A 16,322-nucleotide genomic window follows, 5' to 3' on the forward strand; every position below is an offset into this window, starting at 1 on the left:
CACTTTCAACAAATGTAATTACAAAATATTAACTTAGGTTAATCTCTGTTAATGTTATGATAATGTTTTGAAATACTGTAATCATTTAAGCAATGAGTATCCTCATTGCAGATTTATACAATTCTCTGTGACCTTTAACCTCAAACAGTTCAAAGTCAGTGTGAGAACAGCCTAACTTATTATTCTGAATGCATGTTGATGACTCATGAGTTTGACATAACAGGTTTGTAATACAAACAGACAAACAGAGGTTTGTAATAAGTAAACACTTACAACAGGTTTATTGGGTCATGCTATAACTGTTAACCTGAAGTTAAAAAAGAATAAAATGAACAGTGGGTTCATCCAGGCATTTAAATTAATATTTGAGGTATTTTAAAATGGTGTCAACAACACAACCAATACACTGAAAAAAACCCCATTTATATTGGATAGATTTAGGCAATAGAGGACCAACGTCCAGACCCCTTTCCTCTGCTCCACTGCCATCTGTGACTCATTTTCCTGGGGATTTCTCCTCAGATTCTCAGTTAAATGGATATTTACAGTAAGCAAAGTGCAGAACAACTCCAACTCCCATGGGGCCTTTGGCAGCATAAAAACAAATCATTAATTTATCTTTGTTAAAATGATTACAGTCTCAAATACCACAGAAGTAAATATGCATTTAGCTTAGTCAGGAAGTACAGGTATGTATCAGTGTTTCAGAGAGTCCAATGAAAGAAACTTGGGTCTCTATGATAACATTTCTTAATTTATTAGCTTCAAAAATAAATTTGGCATTTAATTGGTGACATCTGAGTGAATACTTGGTCCTGTGAGTTTGGTTTGGCTGAGGCACCACAGGTTTAGATTGGCTCCACAAAATGGCATGATGATTAGAAAGACACTGGAACCAAAAGAACACTTTCTATAAATTTACAAAATTAAAATCATTGCAAAATTAAAGTAATTAAGAAAAGGAAACCTGCAGAGGTATGTATATACACAATAATAGGGCTATTAAAAAAAGAAAAAAAAGGCCATTTCAAAATTCATTCTACAGATGGGCTGGCACTGGGGTGTGAACCCTTAATTAATAACAGCTATCAACTGTGGTTTGTTTACTTCCAAAAACAATGACTGAATGATTTTTAAAGTAAATCATGACAACAAGCTGACAACTGCCAAATAAGTGAAACAGATTTAGCTGGCTGAGTCTGATGCCTTTTGACTGAATATAATTTTGGGAAAATCAGAGCAGACCCAGTTTTGAAAAGACATCAATAGCAATCTATGTGTGAGCAACTTAGGTGAGCGACTCACAGCACAAAATAAAAAAGGCTGTATGTAGAAGAATTTTCACACTCAGGAAAGTTTCATCATCAGCCATATCTTTACGACATATAGACACTAAGTTGATTAGTTAAGCAGGGAGGTATAAAGCCAAGTGGGAATTTGTATAACAGGAATCAATAATGCTTTGAAAGGAAACACCAAGAATATGATTGTGTTTAACTTTTATCTGATTCATAGTAGACAGAGATTATTCTCATTCAAGGGAAGACCACCTGCACCAGGATGGTCCTTTTCAGTACTGACTGACATTTGACTTGTACATTTCTTTGGGGAAAGTACACCCAATAGCCTTGGTTATTTAGTGCTCCTCATTTCCTGTTTGGATTCCCTTGTTTTATAGTCTAGGGTGAAGCCAACAAATTCTCCAGATTCATCAACAAAACACACTGGCCCAAAGCGACACAGAGAGCGTTTTCTGATCTGATCACTGTATCAGCAGGATGACATCATTTGTCTGTGCCTTCCAAAACCATTACTAATCTCTGTTGAAATATAAATATGTTTTATGACGTGACAACGGTATGGTTAAGGTCCAGTTACATTCAGAAAAAGATTATGGTTTGTTAAGGTTAGGGAAACATTGTGGTTTGTGTTAAAATGACTACTTTCATAAGGTTAGGGGACCTTCTTTGTCATGGTTACAATAATAACCATGGGGTTAAGGTTTGGGGACGATCATGGTCATGGTTTTCAAAAACAATGTTGACTCATGGTTGGAAAAGGGAAAAGACCAGCGATGTCCTGTTTCAAAGTTAATGTTTTGTTGATCCATCATTCCACAACTTTCTTGTCACTCTAAAATAATGTCACCTGATTTGTCCTTTGCTCCCATCATAATTACTACAGCCACTAGAGGGCACTGTCACTTGAATTTAAATACAATTTATGTTGTTTAGGGGCACTTGCATTAAGGACTGATCCTGTTGATTTTTTTAGGTGGACCTTCTAAATAAAACAGAGTTGCTAAGTGGAACAACAGGTGGGTGCTTCAGTATAGAGTCATAAATCTGGTAAACTCACAGAGAATGTTGTGGGCCCAAAACTTGAGGTTGGATTATGCTCAGTCACAACTAGATCATGTGATGTGTTGTCTGACCACTTCAGAAATTAAAAATGTTTATAGTAGTTCAGAGCAGCTACCGTACACTAGAAGGCGGAGTGAATTGCTGGCTGTCATAGAGAGGGGAAGGGGACTGGAGAGACGTGCTATTGTTTAACCCATGTGCCTCACTTTACAATACTATCAATACAGCATATTACCTAGTCAATTATTTTAACCAACTTCAGTTAAAGGGGGGATGTATGTGTGTGTCTGAGAGAGAGAGAGGGAGAAAGGAGTAATGTGATAATGTGACCTGCAGCCTTTATGAATTACATCTCTTTAGCTGTACACACACACACACACACACACACACACACACACACACACACACTAGTTTCTCCATACACACATATGCCACCCTTGGGCATCTATATCAATACAAATACACCATTTTCAGATGAATAAATTTGCTACAATGTCCTCCAAAACTCGATAATGCATGAAATGCCCCTGGCATAGCAAAGCATAGAAAATTGCTCAAAACTACAATTTTGAAGCCAGAGCTTCAGTTTGAAAGACTTATAAAATAGAATGCATGAATTCATGCTATAATGGCCATGGGATCAAAAAAACCCAGTTTTTATGGGTTTACACTGGGCATTTTTTCCCCATTCGGACAAACAGTTCTGAGGAAGTATACTGGCCCCTTTACAATGGAAGGCATTGAATTATTCCTTTTTTCTGATTATATCTTTTCAGAAGGTGCAGAGGGTTTATTTATTTAGCACAATTCCACTATAATAATAAACTTTTAGCTATGGGTTTTTGATTGACATTTATTGGCAGTCTATGCCTATCCAGTATTGATGGCTCAGATTCAAGTTTCTTTTTTTCCAGGTTTCAATTGTGGCTCAAATTCTTTATGTTTAGGTGACATACAGACACCAGTATGTACTATCTATGACAATTCCTTATAATTATTAATCAGAACCTGCTGAATTGTGTGAAATTACTACAAACATATGAAATTGTTTAACCTGTCAAAAAAAGTTTTACATAAAGTTAAAAAAAAATACAATTTACAAACCTTTCAAGAACTTGAAAATGAAATTCAGACTCTCACATTTATTCTCTGTCTCTTTCTAACCACCAGATCCGAACTGGAATTCTACAGTGAACCTTAAACCACCTGGATGTGGAAGCCATAAGGGCCATTTTTGAAGGATAATGTGCAAATTAAAGTAAATGTCAAGCAACCATAAAACACGTTTTTTTTTAAAAAATTACTTCACTTTGTCTCAATAATAAAAAATGATCACAGAAAGCAAAGGTGAAGGCCAAATAGTAACCATCAAGTACATATTTAAGGCCTTTTGCATGGATCACATTATAAAACGAGTTTTCAGTCAACTCACAAAGTTAACATTAATTAGCTAGCTAGCTACAAATCAAATCAAATCCAAATCTGCTGGCAACAATTGTCATTTCATCCTGCAAAATCATCTGAAATCAAGAAATCATTGTATATCTATACATTTAGAGTGGTAAATCGGTCACCATCATCGTTGTAAACTGCATATGTATGTGCCATGTTGGATTGGAGAACTTGACAGGTGTAGCAACAGTAACTAGGGAGGTGTGGTTTAGCAGACAGTCAACTGAAGACAGTTTAAACACTGGTGACATTTTTTACATTAGGGGTGTCTACACAACTACACATTTGTGGGTAGTTGTACAGCTCATAAAAATTGGCTTTGAGATAAAACAGCTGTAGTGGTATGATCTATAATTTCGGGGATCATGGTCACAGTGGTGCAGTATGTTGAGTGAGGTCAGATTTGTGCCTGTCGAGGTTGGTCAAGCTCTGTTGCTGTATTCTAAGTTCAGTTTGGTTTTAGGGCTCAATTTAGCTATTATTCACTGTTGTCTTTTTCATTCAATTTGTCCTTTTTATGTTTGGGGTAAATAAAGCCCACCTTTTTTCAACTGAAAACCCTGCACCCTGTGTCTTCCTGTCCGCTTCCTAACAGTGAGTAACAATCAGACACATTTTTCCATCCTCAACAAAAAATATGTTAATAGAGATGAGTATGCTGATGTAGAAACAACAGTGGGTTTGATTTTATGTTGATTGGGTATAGCAGTCAATGTTTCACTCTTGTACTCCTTTTGCTTTTCCTGTATGGGAATGTACTGACGTTCAAATTATCATGTTACTTTATGTAAAAAACAGACATTATACTTTCCTATAAATTCTTCCTGTACATACACTGTATTATAAACACAAAAGGTATTAATGACATTAACTTTATTATGTAACGTTAACAATGTCCTATTTGAAGACCCAAACATTACAGTCATAATACTGCATTTCACCAGATGATCTGAAACTAAATTAGCAACTAAAGGACGCAGCATGAACTACTGCAACGTGCATACTTTTCAAACATGGATGCTTTATGTCATGTCTTTATAACATGTGACACAGTCTCATTGCACTACTACACCTCTACCTTTCTATTTCTTATTTTTATTTTAATCTTCATGAGGAAGTAACATTATATGTATAATGGCTGACCCACCAAAGATGCTATATCAGTACCCAGTGAAGTGTTCCACTGATAAAAGCTACTGATTTGTTCAGTGATACTGGTGATCCAGTTTAAAGGTTCACTGTGCGTTTGTACATCTACTGCAAACAGTTTGGTATATATGATAACATGACTCGCTAGCGGCAAGTGTAAAGATTAACCTATACACCATATGAACACTGAAAGAGGTTTTCCTTTCTGTAATCATTCCTCCTGCTCATACTGGCTAGTGAAAGATCCCCTTCAAATGAGCTTTCAATGTAAGTGATAGGGGGCAAAATCCACAATGTGTCCACACAGTCATTTTGTGCAGAGATGCATTTTAAAGTGTATCTGAAGCTTATATGAAGCTTCAGCAGTCTAAGTTAGTCATATCAACTTGGCCACATTTACTGTCTTTTTAGCATCAAATTCCCTCTTTGTGTTTCCTCAGACAGTTTTTCCCTGTTGAGCTACGATGGAAGTATAGTGACAAAAAGAGAGACTTTGGCACTAAAAAGACTGTAATGTTGAAAGATCAGTATCCTGAGCTGAAACAAACAAGGTCAGTGAAAGCAAAGGAACAGAAATGAGTGAAAGTTTCTTTAAAGTTATAATTTTTGAAGAGATCTAAGAACAAAGGCATGTAATATGTTTAAGATGCATATAAAAGAAACTGTTTAATCAGTACACTCAGGTAAAACTGATAGAGACCGAATTTGTGGCAGTGAATTATATGACCCACAACTCACACAGTTGTAATCTTCAAAACCAATAAAAAAAATCGTTGTGTCCTTTCATGCACGTCCAAGGTGTAAGTGGGGCACAGGTCAGGTGGCAGCCTGTGCCTTTACCCTGTCAGTCCTTGGTAGACTGGTACAGACGGAGTTAATGACTGAGGTAAACATGATAAATGTCATTCACCCCGCCAGCTTCTGTATTTCTCTTCCCGGGGCAGCTGCTGGGTTTAACTAACCTTATCGCCTCCACGTCGAGAGAAACCAGCTCCGTCTGTATGGGAGGTCCAGGGTCACTGTTTTTTCTCAATGCAGGGGCTTAAAAAAGGGTCAAGGTTTAACAAGTGACATCCTGGATAAATACGGCTGGAGCGTGTGGAGTAGTGTGACTCTTCATGCTTTCTGGAGCTAACTGGCTTATTGTTTCTTTGTTAACCCTTTTTGACAGATGCCTCATCCTCTACTATGTTTCCTCTGGAAGAGAAGATTACAAACAGCACTTGCTCGGGTTACAAGGATCAGCATCCGCACACCATCCTTTACAACATCTTGAGCTGCAGGGACAGTGGCTCCCTCAAACACTTAAACACCACAATGCACAGTTGTCACTGTGAGCAGAGGAGGGCAGTTTACCTGAAGGACCCCCAGACTACCTGCCAAGTTGCCTCCAGCGTGCTGGTAAAAACTATTTGCTTCATGAGAAGTCTACCATCTTTTAGTCAGCTTCCATCAGGAGATCAGTCATCCTTGTTAAGACACTGCTGGGTTCCTCTTTTTGTTCTGGGGCTTGCCCAAGAAAAGATGGTGTTTGAAGTGACAGATGTGCCAAATTCAAGTATTCTTCGACAGATTCTGCTTGGAGCAGGACTCACTGAAAAGGAGGCTGAACAACCAACTCTTGCTGGAGTCCACAATTTGAGAACTTGCTTGCATCACCTGTGGAATCTGGATCTCAGTCCAAAGGAATACGCTTACCTGAAGGGTGCTATGTTGTTTAACCCAGGTAAAACATTTTGAATTTGAATACCCATGCTTATTAATGTATTGGACATGAGCTTAAACAGAACCTTTTCTTCATCTACTACAGCTGTCAAAGGTTTGAGTGCCTTGTTGTTCATTGAAGGCCTCCAACAGGAGGCTCAGAGAGCTCTCCAAGAAGTCATCCACCATCTGCACCCAGAGGACAGCGGTCGCCTCAGCCACATCCTCCTAGCAGCCTCCACCATTCAGACTGTGAGCCACAACTTGGTCACAGAGCTCTTCTTCAAGCCAGTTATTGGCAACACAAATATGTTACATTTGTTAACAGAGATGTTATTTTTACAATAAGATCCCCATGAGAAAGACTTTTATGAGTGTTGTAATATTGAGTTTTATACAGTGAAGCTATGTTGTTAAGAACATGAAATAAACCTAATATCCCCTTCAGCTTGATTAAGTCTTGATCAATGATTGATATTTCTATTGGAGGGGAAATTGAAGAAGCAGCATGGCCTGATCTTAAAATCTTAAAATTGCAATTTTGGCTCCCTCATGTGGCTGTATGTGGCAAAGAACAGGCAAACAATATCTCTTTTGTTGTACTTTATTTATTGTTTTTACATTGAGATAACTTTTTAAAGATGGGTTACCGTATCTGCCAACACACTTTGCAGAAAATATAAATTACCATATATTTCCCCTGATGAAAGACCCAAGAATTGTACTTCGGTTTTTAGGAAACCTTCTGAGAAAGTATAATATGTGAATAAAAAATGATGTAATTATCAGACAATTCAACCAGTTCAATGACATGAGAAATACAGTTAGAGACACATTCATCACTTCCTAAATTGTCATGTTGCATTTTCTGCTTCTTGGTCCAAACCAGAACAGTTTCACACCATTTCATTATAACCACTCGGGTGTTGAAACCAAATTATTGACACAATAAAAAGACATCATGGTGTTATGTTTATTATAGTAACTCATAGTATTTACCTTAAGACAAAAAAGTAGTTCATTCATTGCATTAAATCAATGTACCGTATGTGGAACAAAGGGCAAAAGAGGATGGATCACAGGTAACAAGAGCAGGAAATAGGCGTAATCTGGACAGTTACATCATACATTTAGCTACCTGAGTATTAACTAACTACAATAGGGTCATATAAGCTAGTGCTGATAAAAAGGTCACATAACTGAATAAATTCAACTGAGTCAGCTGGCAAAATTCCCACCAGGAGCAAACACACCGAGCACTTTGGAAGGAAAACACACATTCACTTCATAAGTCGGCGTGTGACAACATCACTAATAAGTGATATTACATTATACATTATCTTACACTGCTAGTCTATAGGTACAATTAATCATCTTCAATAGCATATTTATATTTGAGATTTGAGTTACAGAGTAGCACACAGCCACAAACAGTATTCAGAATGCATCCAACACCTGGTAACTTCATGTTATGACAGCAATGATGATCTGCTTTTTCCACATTGTATGACACCTAAATCATAAGTCACAACAAAAAAAAAGAAGTTTGACCAAAAAAAAAGAAATCTTAAATCCACTCCACTTACTAGCTTTTTTGGGGAGCTTTAAAGCTTATCTCATAGTCTTCCTCACCGGAAGAACACATACCATTGTAATTATTACAGTATATAAATTATGAAAATACTGTCTCATGAACAGCTACAATGTGGATACATACTAGAAATAGGCAAGTTTAATGGTCTCCCTGAAGAGAGGAGGCCTTATTTATGTGATTTAAGTAACACTGAAAACAAAATACACTTCATGTTTCATTTATCATTATATGATCATTTAAAGGCTATACATTTTAATTTTATATGAAAAAGTTATGTTATGTTTCACAACTGCAACATTATTGTTTTATAGGTCTAAGTGGGCTAAGCACTTGTAAATTGTATTCAATAAATCACATAACTAACCAACAAACTAACTATATTATAACACAGTATGTATGTATGTGTAATATACAATGTATGTGTATATGTATATTATAGTTATAACTGGTTTAGAAGATGTTACAACATATTGTCATTCCACTGAGGAAGGTTGTGAGATGCAGCTCAAAGTTCCAGAAAAAGCTAGTACATGGACCTCGAGTTAAGATTAATTTTTTTTTGTTTTTTTGGTAAAACTTTGCAAGGACAAGTGAGAACTTGGTGGTTTTGCTACATTTAATGAAAAGTCCAACCAACCAAGTTCATCATTGCAGGTTTCAGAAACTCAATATAAAACTGCTCTTCTTCATTATTTTACACTATTGTCCTTTAGAGCAGTGCTATAACTCTTATATAAACTGGAAATCTGTCAAATTATCAAAACTATCAGAACATCATTTCTAATAACAAATCATATATCACAAACTGCAAATGTGATAGTTGAAAACAGTTAAAATTAAATCTTAATGATGATATGATGAAGATGTGCCAAAAAACATGTTTTAAAATTCAAATGTCCTTGGCACAACAACAGAACAATAGTCTGACCATCAGAAACGAGTCAGGTTTCATGAAGATAACGTAGTTCTCCTTCAAGGACGAGGGGACGGTTAATCGTGATACAATATTTAAGAATCATCAAGAGCTACTGTTGATATCTGCTTGCAGGGCAAAGTCTCAGCCAAGCAATCCTTCAAATATACACATAATATTTATCAACCATAAATAAATCACACAGAGCCCTGAGTTCACTGGAGTCCTTCAGACAATGTGACTTTTTCACATTTTTTTTCCCATACCAAAGCCTTGGTTTGTACAAAGAGCTTGGCTAAACCAGAGACTCCTGTGCAAGTGGTGTCCCCTTTCAATGTCTCATTTGTGACCTTGTGGACACAACATGACAAATTCAAGCATAATTCACCAGCACGGAGCAGGAATCATGTTCTCACAGAAGTGCGAATTAGCGGGAAACCTGAAGAATTAGTCTCTGTGTGAGACGGCAAGTAGGATGTTGGAGAACTAGAAGTGTGACCTATAGGAACAAAAAAGACATAGTAGTTAAACAGCATATTGTTATTAATCTGGAAAGGGGAATTACTCTTGCTCACTGCCTATTCACAGTGCAAAGCCAGTAGAATTGCTCACAGCTGTGAGATTTTGATTTAAAAACCGAGAGGTAATGGTATGTTAGACAGATGATTAATAAATAGGAGTGCATTCATAAAATGTCTTTCAGACTCACCACAAGCAGGAGTAAGTTCTTTTAAATGCCTCACAAACTGCACTTACTAACCATGCAATCTGTTAGACATGATCTTTAAGATTTTTATTTAATCAAACCCTGTTTTTGATTCTATTTATGGTCTGCATTTCTCAGCAATAGCCGTTCAATGCATTAACTTTATGTACATTCTGTAATTACCTCTCTGTATCATACTTTTCATAGTCTTGCCTCACAAGATTCAAATTGCCTTCACAGGAAATGATGCAGCATGTAATCTAGTGTTACTGTTTTTAATCTTATCTCACTGATATCAGTCTCACTGTTTACTGATCAAACAGCTGTAGCTGTATTAAGTTACTCCTAATAAAAACCCAACATTTCCTACTGCTGCTGCTTCACATTAAAAGTGATCAACACAGGGTGGCTTTTATTATGATGCAGTATCAAGAAGCAGAATGTTTTTATCATCAAGCACCCACAAAAAAAGACAATAATTTTGGACAATGGATCAGTTTTAAATATTGCAGTGAGTAATGGAACATGAAGGAGAAGCCATATTGGGACTTGTAGTATTACACTGTGCTTGCTGTTAGCACCAGCATGTAAGGTTGTCATCAAATCAACTAGGAGTGAAATCTTAAGGATTATAACTTATTACAATATTTAATAACCAGACAGATGCACATACCACCTTCTGAGAATTCATTCTAAATAAAACAGAGCAATATTTTTTTCTCATTAGAGAAACTAGAGAACAATTTTTTTTCTCAGATTATTTCCATCTTCATTCACTGTCGAAAAAACACATGCACCACAGAGTCCTGTCTGTACAGGAGCATGTGCAACCTGCTCTACTGGACCTCTTGGCTGCAGCTCACTGATAAAACCTATTTACATATGAGTCTGTTACTGGTGCAGTACTGAGCACCGGTGCAGCCCTGAGCACCAGTGCACCAGGCTCAGTGTAAATTTTAACAGTACCTATATGGAGGAAGTATCTGAAACTTAGTCTGCATATGAATATTCATCACCTCACTCACAAAGCCCTCTGTTGTTTGGCTTGTTTCCTGTACTAGATATGTTTGAAGCTTTTAAGCTTTTAATCTGAACAAATTACACCACCGTTTATGGGGACGAGGATCAAGACAAGGTACAGCTTCAGGATTCTTTGTGTAGTTAAAAAGGTGTAAACTAAGTTCCAAATGGCACCTGCCCAGAAAAAAAAAAAACTGACTAAGAGAGACACTCCACAAGGTCAATTAAACTGCACTACACATGCTTGCTGCAGTGTAAATGTGGTCTGAGCGTCATTATATTAAACATCACTCTTACATGGCATTTCTGCTATTGTGTCTATCCTTCATAGATGCATTAGAAAATGTTGTGCAGTATAAACACAAAAGCAAACTGCACTATAACAACAGTAATCACACACCTGCACAGAGCCGCTGCTACCATGAAGGACACAGAAGTACATTTTTTCTTGGGAATTTTTTTTAGTTTTAGCAACGTGAGTGTGTGGATTTTACACTCTGCATTTTTAAAAATTACACATAAGGCAATTTTATAGGCCAGTTCCAGTATTTTAGACTCATTATATGTACATTTGGAACTTTTAGAACAACAAAATAAATATCTGAAGGACAGTGTGGAAAAATCTTTTAAACTGCAATTAGGCTTTGATAATGCAAAATAAAATTTGCAGACAATTTAATTCAAATGTGAACTGAACAAATAAAAAAATAAATAATTAATAATTAAAAACATGTAGCGGTGAGGGTGCACTGGAGGGGCTACATCCTTGCACCTGCATCTCCTCTTTTACTTACAAAAACAGCATCTAATAACATTTGTAGAAACAAAAATGATATAAGCGTCCTCAAAATTCAGACTCAAGTCAGAAATAATCTGATGTTATAAGATGGAATAGAATTTATAAGAAATTTAAACTAGTGGTGGGCTGCATCTTATGAAAACAAAACTTTACAGTAAACCAGTACTATTGTCAAATACATCCATGATACACTTTTCCTGTAATAACAGCCATGTGTAAACCAAAATAACTTCCTGTTATGGAAAACAAAACACACAACTTATTCAAGGTCAATGGAAGGGAAAAAAGTGAATGACACACTATTTCCATTAATAGCATGAGTAGGTGTTATGAATGTAACAGTATACTGTGTGTGTGATAACATACTAAAGTGGATTAAGACCGGTTTCTCACCTCCATTGTTCCTCCACATGTCCCTGGCACACTTGTCAGAGGATGTCAGTTCAGATATTTGGATGTTTGGATTTGATTTGTAGTCATCTTGAGGAAACAGAAAGCAAAAGTGATTCCCTTGATGGCAGAAAAGTAGTTTGGTGTTTCGGTGGATCTTATTTCTTTTTGACACTAACATTGTTTGGAGTTAAAGCTGGAGTGCGGAATTTACATATAAATGAACGTCCATTACATTCAGAGTCCACACAATGCTGATTAAGTCTCCGATCAGACAGAACACTTTTTGTAGGCTGCAAAATGCGAGGCGCACAGCACTGCCTTTTTTTGTGAAAGCCTACAACTTTAAAAAAGAGCAGCTTGCTGTCTTTTCTTTTTTTTTTTACTGTTGCTCGGCAACCACCAAATCACCTGTCCTTAGCCTAACTGTTATTTTGCTGTGAAGTAAACTCACAGATCTGTACCTTTTATTTTTTAGATAGTTATTGATCATGGTAACTGTGGTTGGTAAAGTCATATAGCTCCAGCTATCAAGCAACAGCCACCACTAGTTTGTCCTCCATGACTGCTGTCTCCACTTGTTGTCACCACCACAGAAGGCTCAATTGATTGGACAATGGAAAAAAATGCAAATGACGTTGGCCACTTTTCTGTTCTGAGTTGAAGTTTTTTCAACTTGAGGCGTTCAGCGCGCTCCTGCAAAAATGCGAGGCACATAGAGCGGCTCAGTGATGCAAAAGCAGCGAGCAAAAAGCTTCACTCTCATTAAAAACAATTTAAAAAGCTGCCCTAGGCTGCTAAAAGGGGCTCTGTCTGATCGGGGCCTAAGCCTATCACCACCAGGTAAATCTCTGTATTTCACAGTATACAGGAGTTTCTAAATCTGGTGTCTGTGGTGACATTCCCGTACACGTAGTGATGTGACCAACAATGATTGGTTTACAGCCGGCTAACTTCCAGTGTAACTCTCCGCTAACATAACGGATAAAATTATGTAATCATGCGGCTCTTTTAGACGTTCTAAATGTTATCAGACCAAATGGATCAAATTCTGATAGTGAAATGAGTCATTTCGCGGGGGTTGTGACACTCAAAACAATTTATCAACCATTTCACAGCCAGAACAGGAGTGACGGGGACTGACTCACGCACATACTCATAGAACTGGAGTTACATCCTTGTAACTACTATTTACTCTCACTGCCAAAGGGGGGAGACAAAAGTTCTGCACTGCAGGTTTAAGACGTGAAAAAAATAACAAAACTTACTGTTGTTGCTGAATGAGAAGGAATCGCTGTCCCTCATCGTCTCATTCCCGCTGTCTGACAGCGTCCTCTCCGTCCTGGGGGTGCGTGGCCTCTTCTTTGTACTCTTACGTGTGCTGATGCGGATGATGCCACGCACCAGCCGACACTCGGCTTCCTGCTCATCCATTTTGTGCTCCTCTGCCAGTGAGTTGATGAGCTGGTTGATGGCCTTGCTCTTCTTCAGAAACACAGAGTCTGAGGTGCACCTGGCCAACTCTTCAATCTGATATTCAGAGTAGAGCTCGAGCAGCTTCTTAGTAATCAGAGAGTCCACATTCTCCTCGCCGTCCTCCCAGTCGTCAAACCTCATAGACTCATGCAGGGACAGATGGCTGGGCTGCATTTGACCACCGTGCAGAGGCACATATGGAGATTTGCTTTCAACATCCAAATACTCTCTTGGACTGTCCACTTTGACTCCAGCGATGCGGACATCCCCTAGCCAGTCTGTGCTGTCCTCTTCTTTGTTGTCTCCTGGGTTCACAGCTCGGAGGCTCAGCTTCTCTGGTTCATCTGGGGAGCTCTCGTTTGGCGCCAGGCAGGGAGCGAGGACTGAAGGCTGGCAGACCCTGTAGAGGCCACAGGTCAGCACGCTGCAGATAAAGGTCCGACAGCTCCTTGGAGAAGCGCAGGGATTGCAGGTTTGTGATGCAGAGGGAGGGTCAGCTGAGCCAGGAATGAAGCCAATGGTCTCAGACTCCTTCCCATTTGCATCTTTCAGGTGAGCTTTGTGGACTGTTTTTGGCTCTGGGGTGTGTGGCCAGTCTTCAACTGGGTCCACACAGCGCTCCTCATACGATGACCTCTGGCTGCTGCTCCGGCTGGGTCCATACCTGTTGTTGCCAGGCCCTGAGCTGTGTCTCAGACTGCCAGTGCTGCCGGCAGACATGACTTAGTGGCTCCAAGGTCTGGACGGGCATGAGAGAAAATGAGGTGAATTGAGGTGGAACCAAATGGTAAGACAGTGTTAACATGGCATCACTAAACAACATGCTTTTTATCAATGCAATCAAAAAGCAAAACCTAAAAGCATTTGAAGCCACCTGAGGGCATCTCTCTTCAAAACAAATGTGAAACTACTATCCCCAGGTGGCAGGTAAAGTAACCCAACTGGTTCTGTTGAGGATATGTAAGCACACAGTCCTACACAATTAACTATAGACATATCAGATTACTGCATGATGTCATGGAGATTTCTAAAATTGAACTGAAAATGTATAATCGGGAGATACTCATTACAAGACAAAAACATAAATACAAAACGGTTTAAAATAAAATCAATCCATTCATCCACAACTGCTGCATGGTTGGGTATGGCTAGCAAAATGTCATCATCAAAACGGATTCAGTCAATTTGCTTTTAGTTGTTATTTTCAGCCACAATCACTAAGAAGCTGTGTAAAACATTTTATTAAAGTATACAGGCGTTACTTGTGGGTTGAATGAGTGATAATATGATTTAAAGACATATTAGTAATCTTCGGTTATGTTTCTGAAATCATAAACAGCCAGATTCTCAAACCGTGTCTGGCGCTCAGTGCCATGACAGCATGTATTGGGTTGTTTACAGTAGTCAGACGTTAGCTACTAAACAAACTAGTGAAATACTTTAAATATTATCCAGCTGTTTTTTCCCACATTTGACCACTAACATTAACAACATGTTGACGCTTGACATTTGACACATTAGGCCACGATCCCTTTCGTGTATTAAAATTATTTTCACTTTCATGGCGGCTTGTCATTGCTGTTCTTTTCCTCCATTAGAGGACTAACGAATTTCTCCCTAAACATTACTTACAGTGTTACACGGCGCGTCCACCAACTGACTCCCAAATCAAAGCTGTCCTCTCCACCCGACATGAAACATTTCCGTTTTTAATCCATTTTGAACATTCCCTCGAACAACTACGCTCCAAAACGCCAGTTTCAGTAAAGTTTTCAACTCGATCCGTGTACCTGGGCGTCAAGGTGGAGGAGGCGTACCAGGTGGACTGGACGTCCGGTGATGACGTGCAAAAATAAAACGCAGCTTACCACTGTGTTTCTCTCAGAATGACCTGTGTGGAATAACATTACAATACAGTGATAATAACACACCATAAAGGTATTTAAATCACGTAGCAATTAGTCAAGACGGAAACCATACATTTTCATAGGCTACTGAAATCAAATACAACATTTTTAGCTCCAAAAAGCCCAATCACTGTTTTGATGGACTGATACGTCACAAAAAAACAACAACAAAAAGACAAAAAACCCCAAAACAAAACAGGTTAATTAATCATAAATAGCAAAAGAGATGCAAGCAGCTGATTTTAAGGTAAAATAGACGCAATTCATCCCAAAAATCTCAGACTTTGCTTGTATTTCCTACTTTGAATGTGTAAACTTGGATTCTTAAAACAGCGATACAATATTAATAACTTTATTTATACAGCACCTTTAATACAAACATGGAGCCCAAAGTGCTTCACACAGCAGGATTAAAACAACACAGACAAATAAATAAAGTAAATAAATAAAATAGCAAAATAGACAAAATTTTAAAAGACTAAACTTAAAAGACAACAATAAAACAATAAAGTGTTGAGAGTAGATAAATAAAAGTCAATAAAATAAAAATAATAAACACCAGGGATAAAATTATATAAAACCAATGATTGAAACTTATAAACTAAAGCTAAAGCTAAAGCTATAACATTACTCCAAATCAAAATTGAAAACCAGATTAAAACATAGGTCTTTAATGTACTTTTAAACACAGAGAGAGCACAGAAGACTCTCACCGGTACTTTTATGGGACACATAAGGGACATTTAATAGAGAAGTGGTGATCTGGCTGGAACATAAAATGAAAGAAGATCTCTGATGATGAGGAGGGGCAAGGTTATCTAAAGCTTCATAAACAAGCGGAAGGACATA

At 37.9% G+C, this 16,322-nt stretch overlaps 2 protein-coding genes across 2 annotated transcripts; one reads left to right on the forward strand and one right to left on the reverse strand.

Moving 5' to 3' along the window:
* The first annotated feature begins 6,152 nt into the window (after positions 1–6,152).
* Positions 6,153–7,016, forward strand: nr0b2b (nuclear receptor subfamily 0, group B, member 2b). Its single transcript, XM_042436442.1, has 2 exons — positions 6,153–6,690; positions 6,775–7,016. The coding sequence occupies exons 1-2, from the start codon at positions 6,153–6,155 to the stop codon at positions 7,014–7,016; spliced, it is 780 nt and encodes a 259-aa protein (XP_042292376.1).
* A 240-nt stretch (positions 7,017–7,256) lies between these two features.
* kdf1b (keratinocyte differentiation factor 1b) lies at positions 7,257–15,478 on the reverse strand. The gene is made up of 4 exons (XM_042436711.1): positions 15,199–15,478; positions 13,359–14,305; positions 12,094–12,180; positions 7,257–9,674 (listed from the first exon to the last, which is right to left on the reverse strand). Exons 2-4 carry the CDS (start codon positions 14,284–14,286, stop codon positions 9,580–9,582), a joined length of 1,110 nt encoding a protein of 369 aa, XP_042292645.1. The 5' UTR covers positions 14,287–14,305; positions 15,199–15,478; the 3' UTR covers positions 7,257–9,579.
* Positions 15,479–16,322: the final 844 nt, after the last annotated feature.

This window comes from Thunnus maccoyii, chromosome 15, assembly GCF_910596095.1.
Source record: "Thunnus maccoyii chromosome 15, fThuMac1.1, whole genome shotgun sequence".
NCBI lineage: Eukaryota > Metazoa > Chordata > Actinopteri > Scombriformes > Scombridae > Thunnus > Thunnus maccoyii.

Bases quoted from the DNA above. Each gene is read 5' to 3' on its own strand.
- kdf1b (XM_042436711.1), bottom strand. From the start codon at position 14,286: ATGTCTGCCGGCAGCACTGGCAGTCTGAGACACAGCTCAGGGCCTGGC. The intron at 12,181-13,358 runs GTAAGTTTTGTT...TGTTTCCTCAAG, and splicing joins CTTCTCATTCAGCAACAACA to ATGACTACAAATCAAATCCA. The intron at 9,675-12,093 runs GTGAGAAACCGG...TTGTTCCTATAG, and splicing joins CATGTGGAGGAACAATGGAG to GTCACACTTCTAGTTCTCCA.
- nr0b2b (XM_042436442.1), top strand. From the start codon at position 6,153: ATGTTTCCTCTGGAAGAGAAGATTACAAACAGCACTTGCTCGGGTTAC. The intron at 6,691-6,774 runs GTAAAACATTTT...CATCTACTACAG, and splicing joins TGCTATGTTGTTTAACCCAG to CTGTCAAAGGTTTGAGTGCC.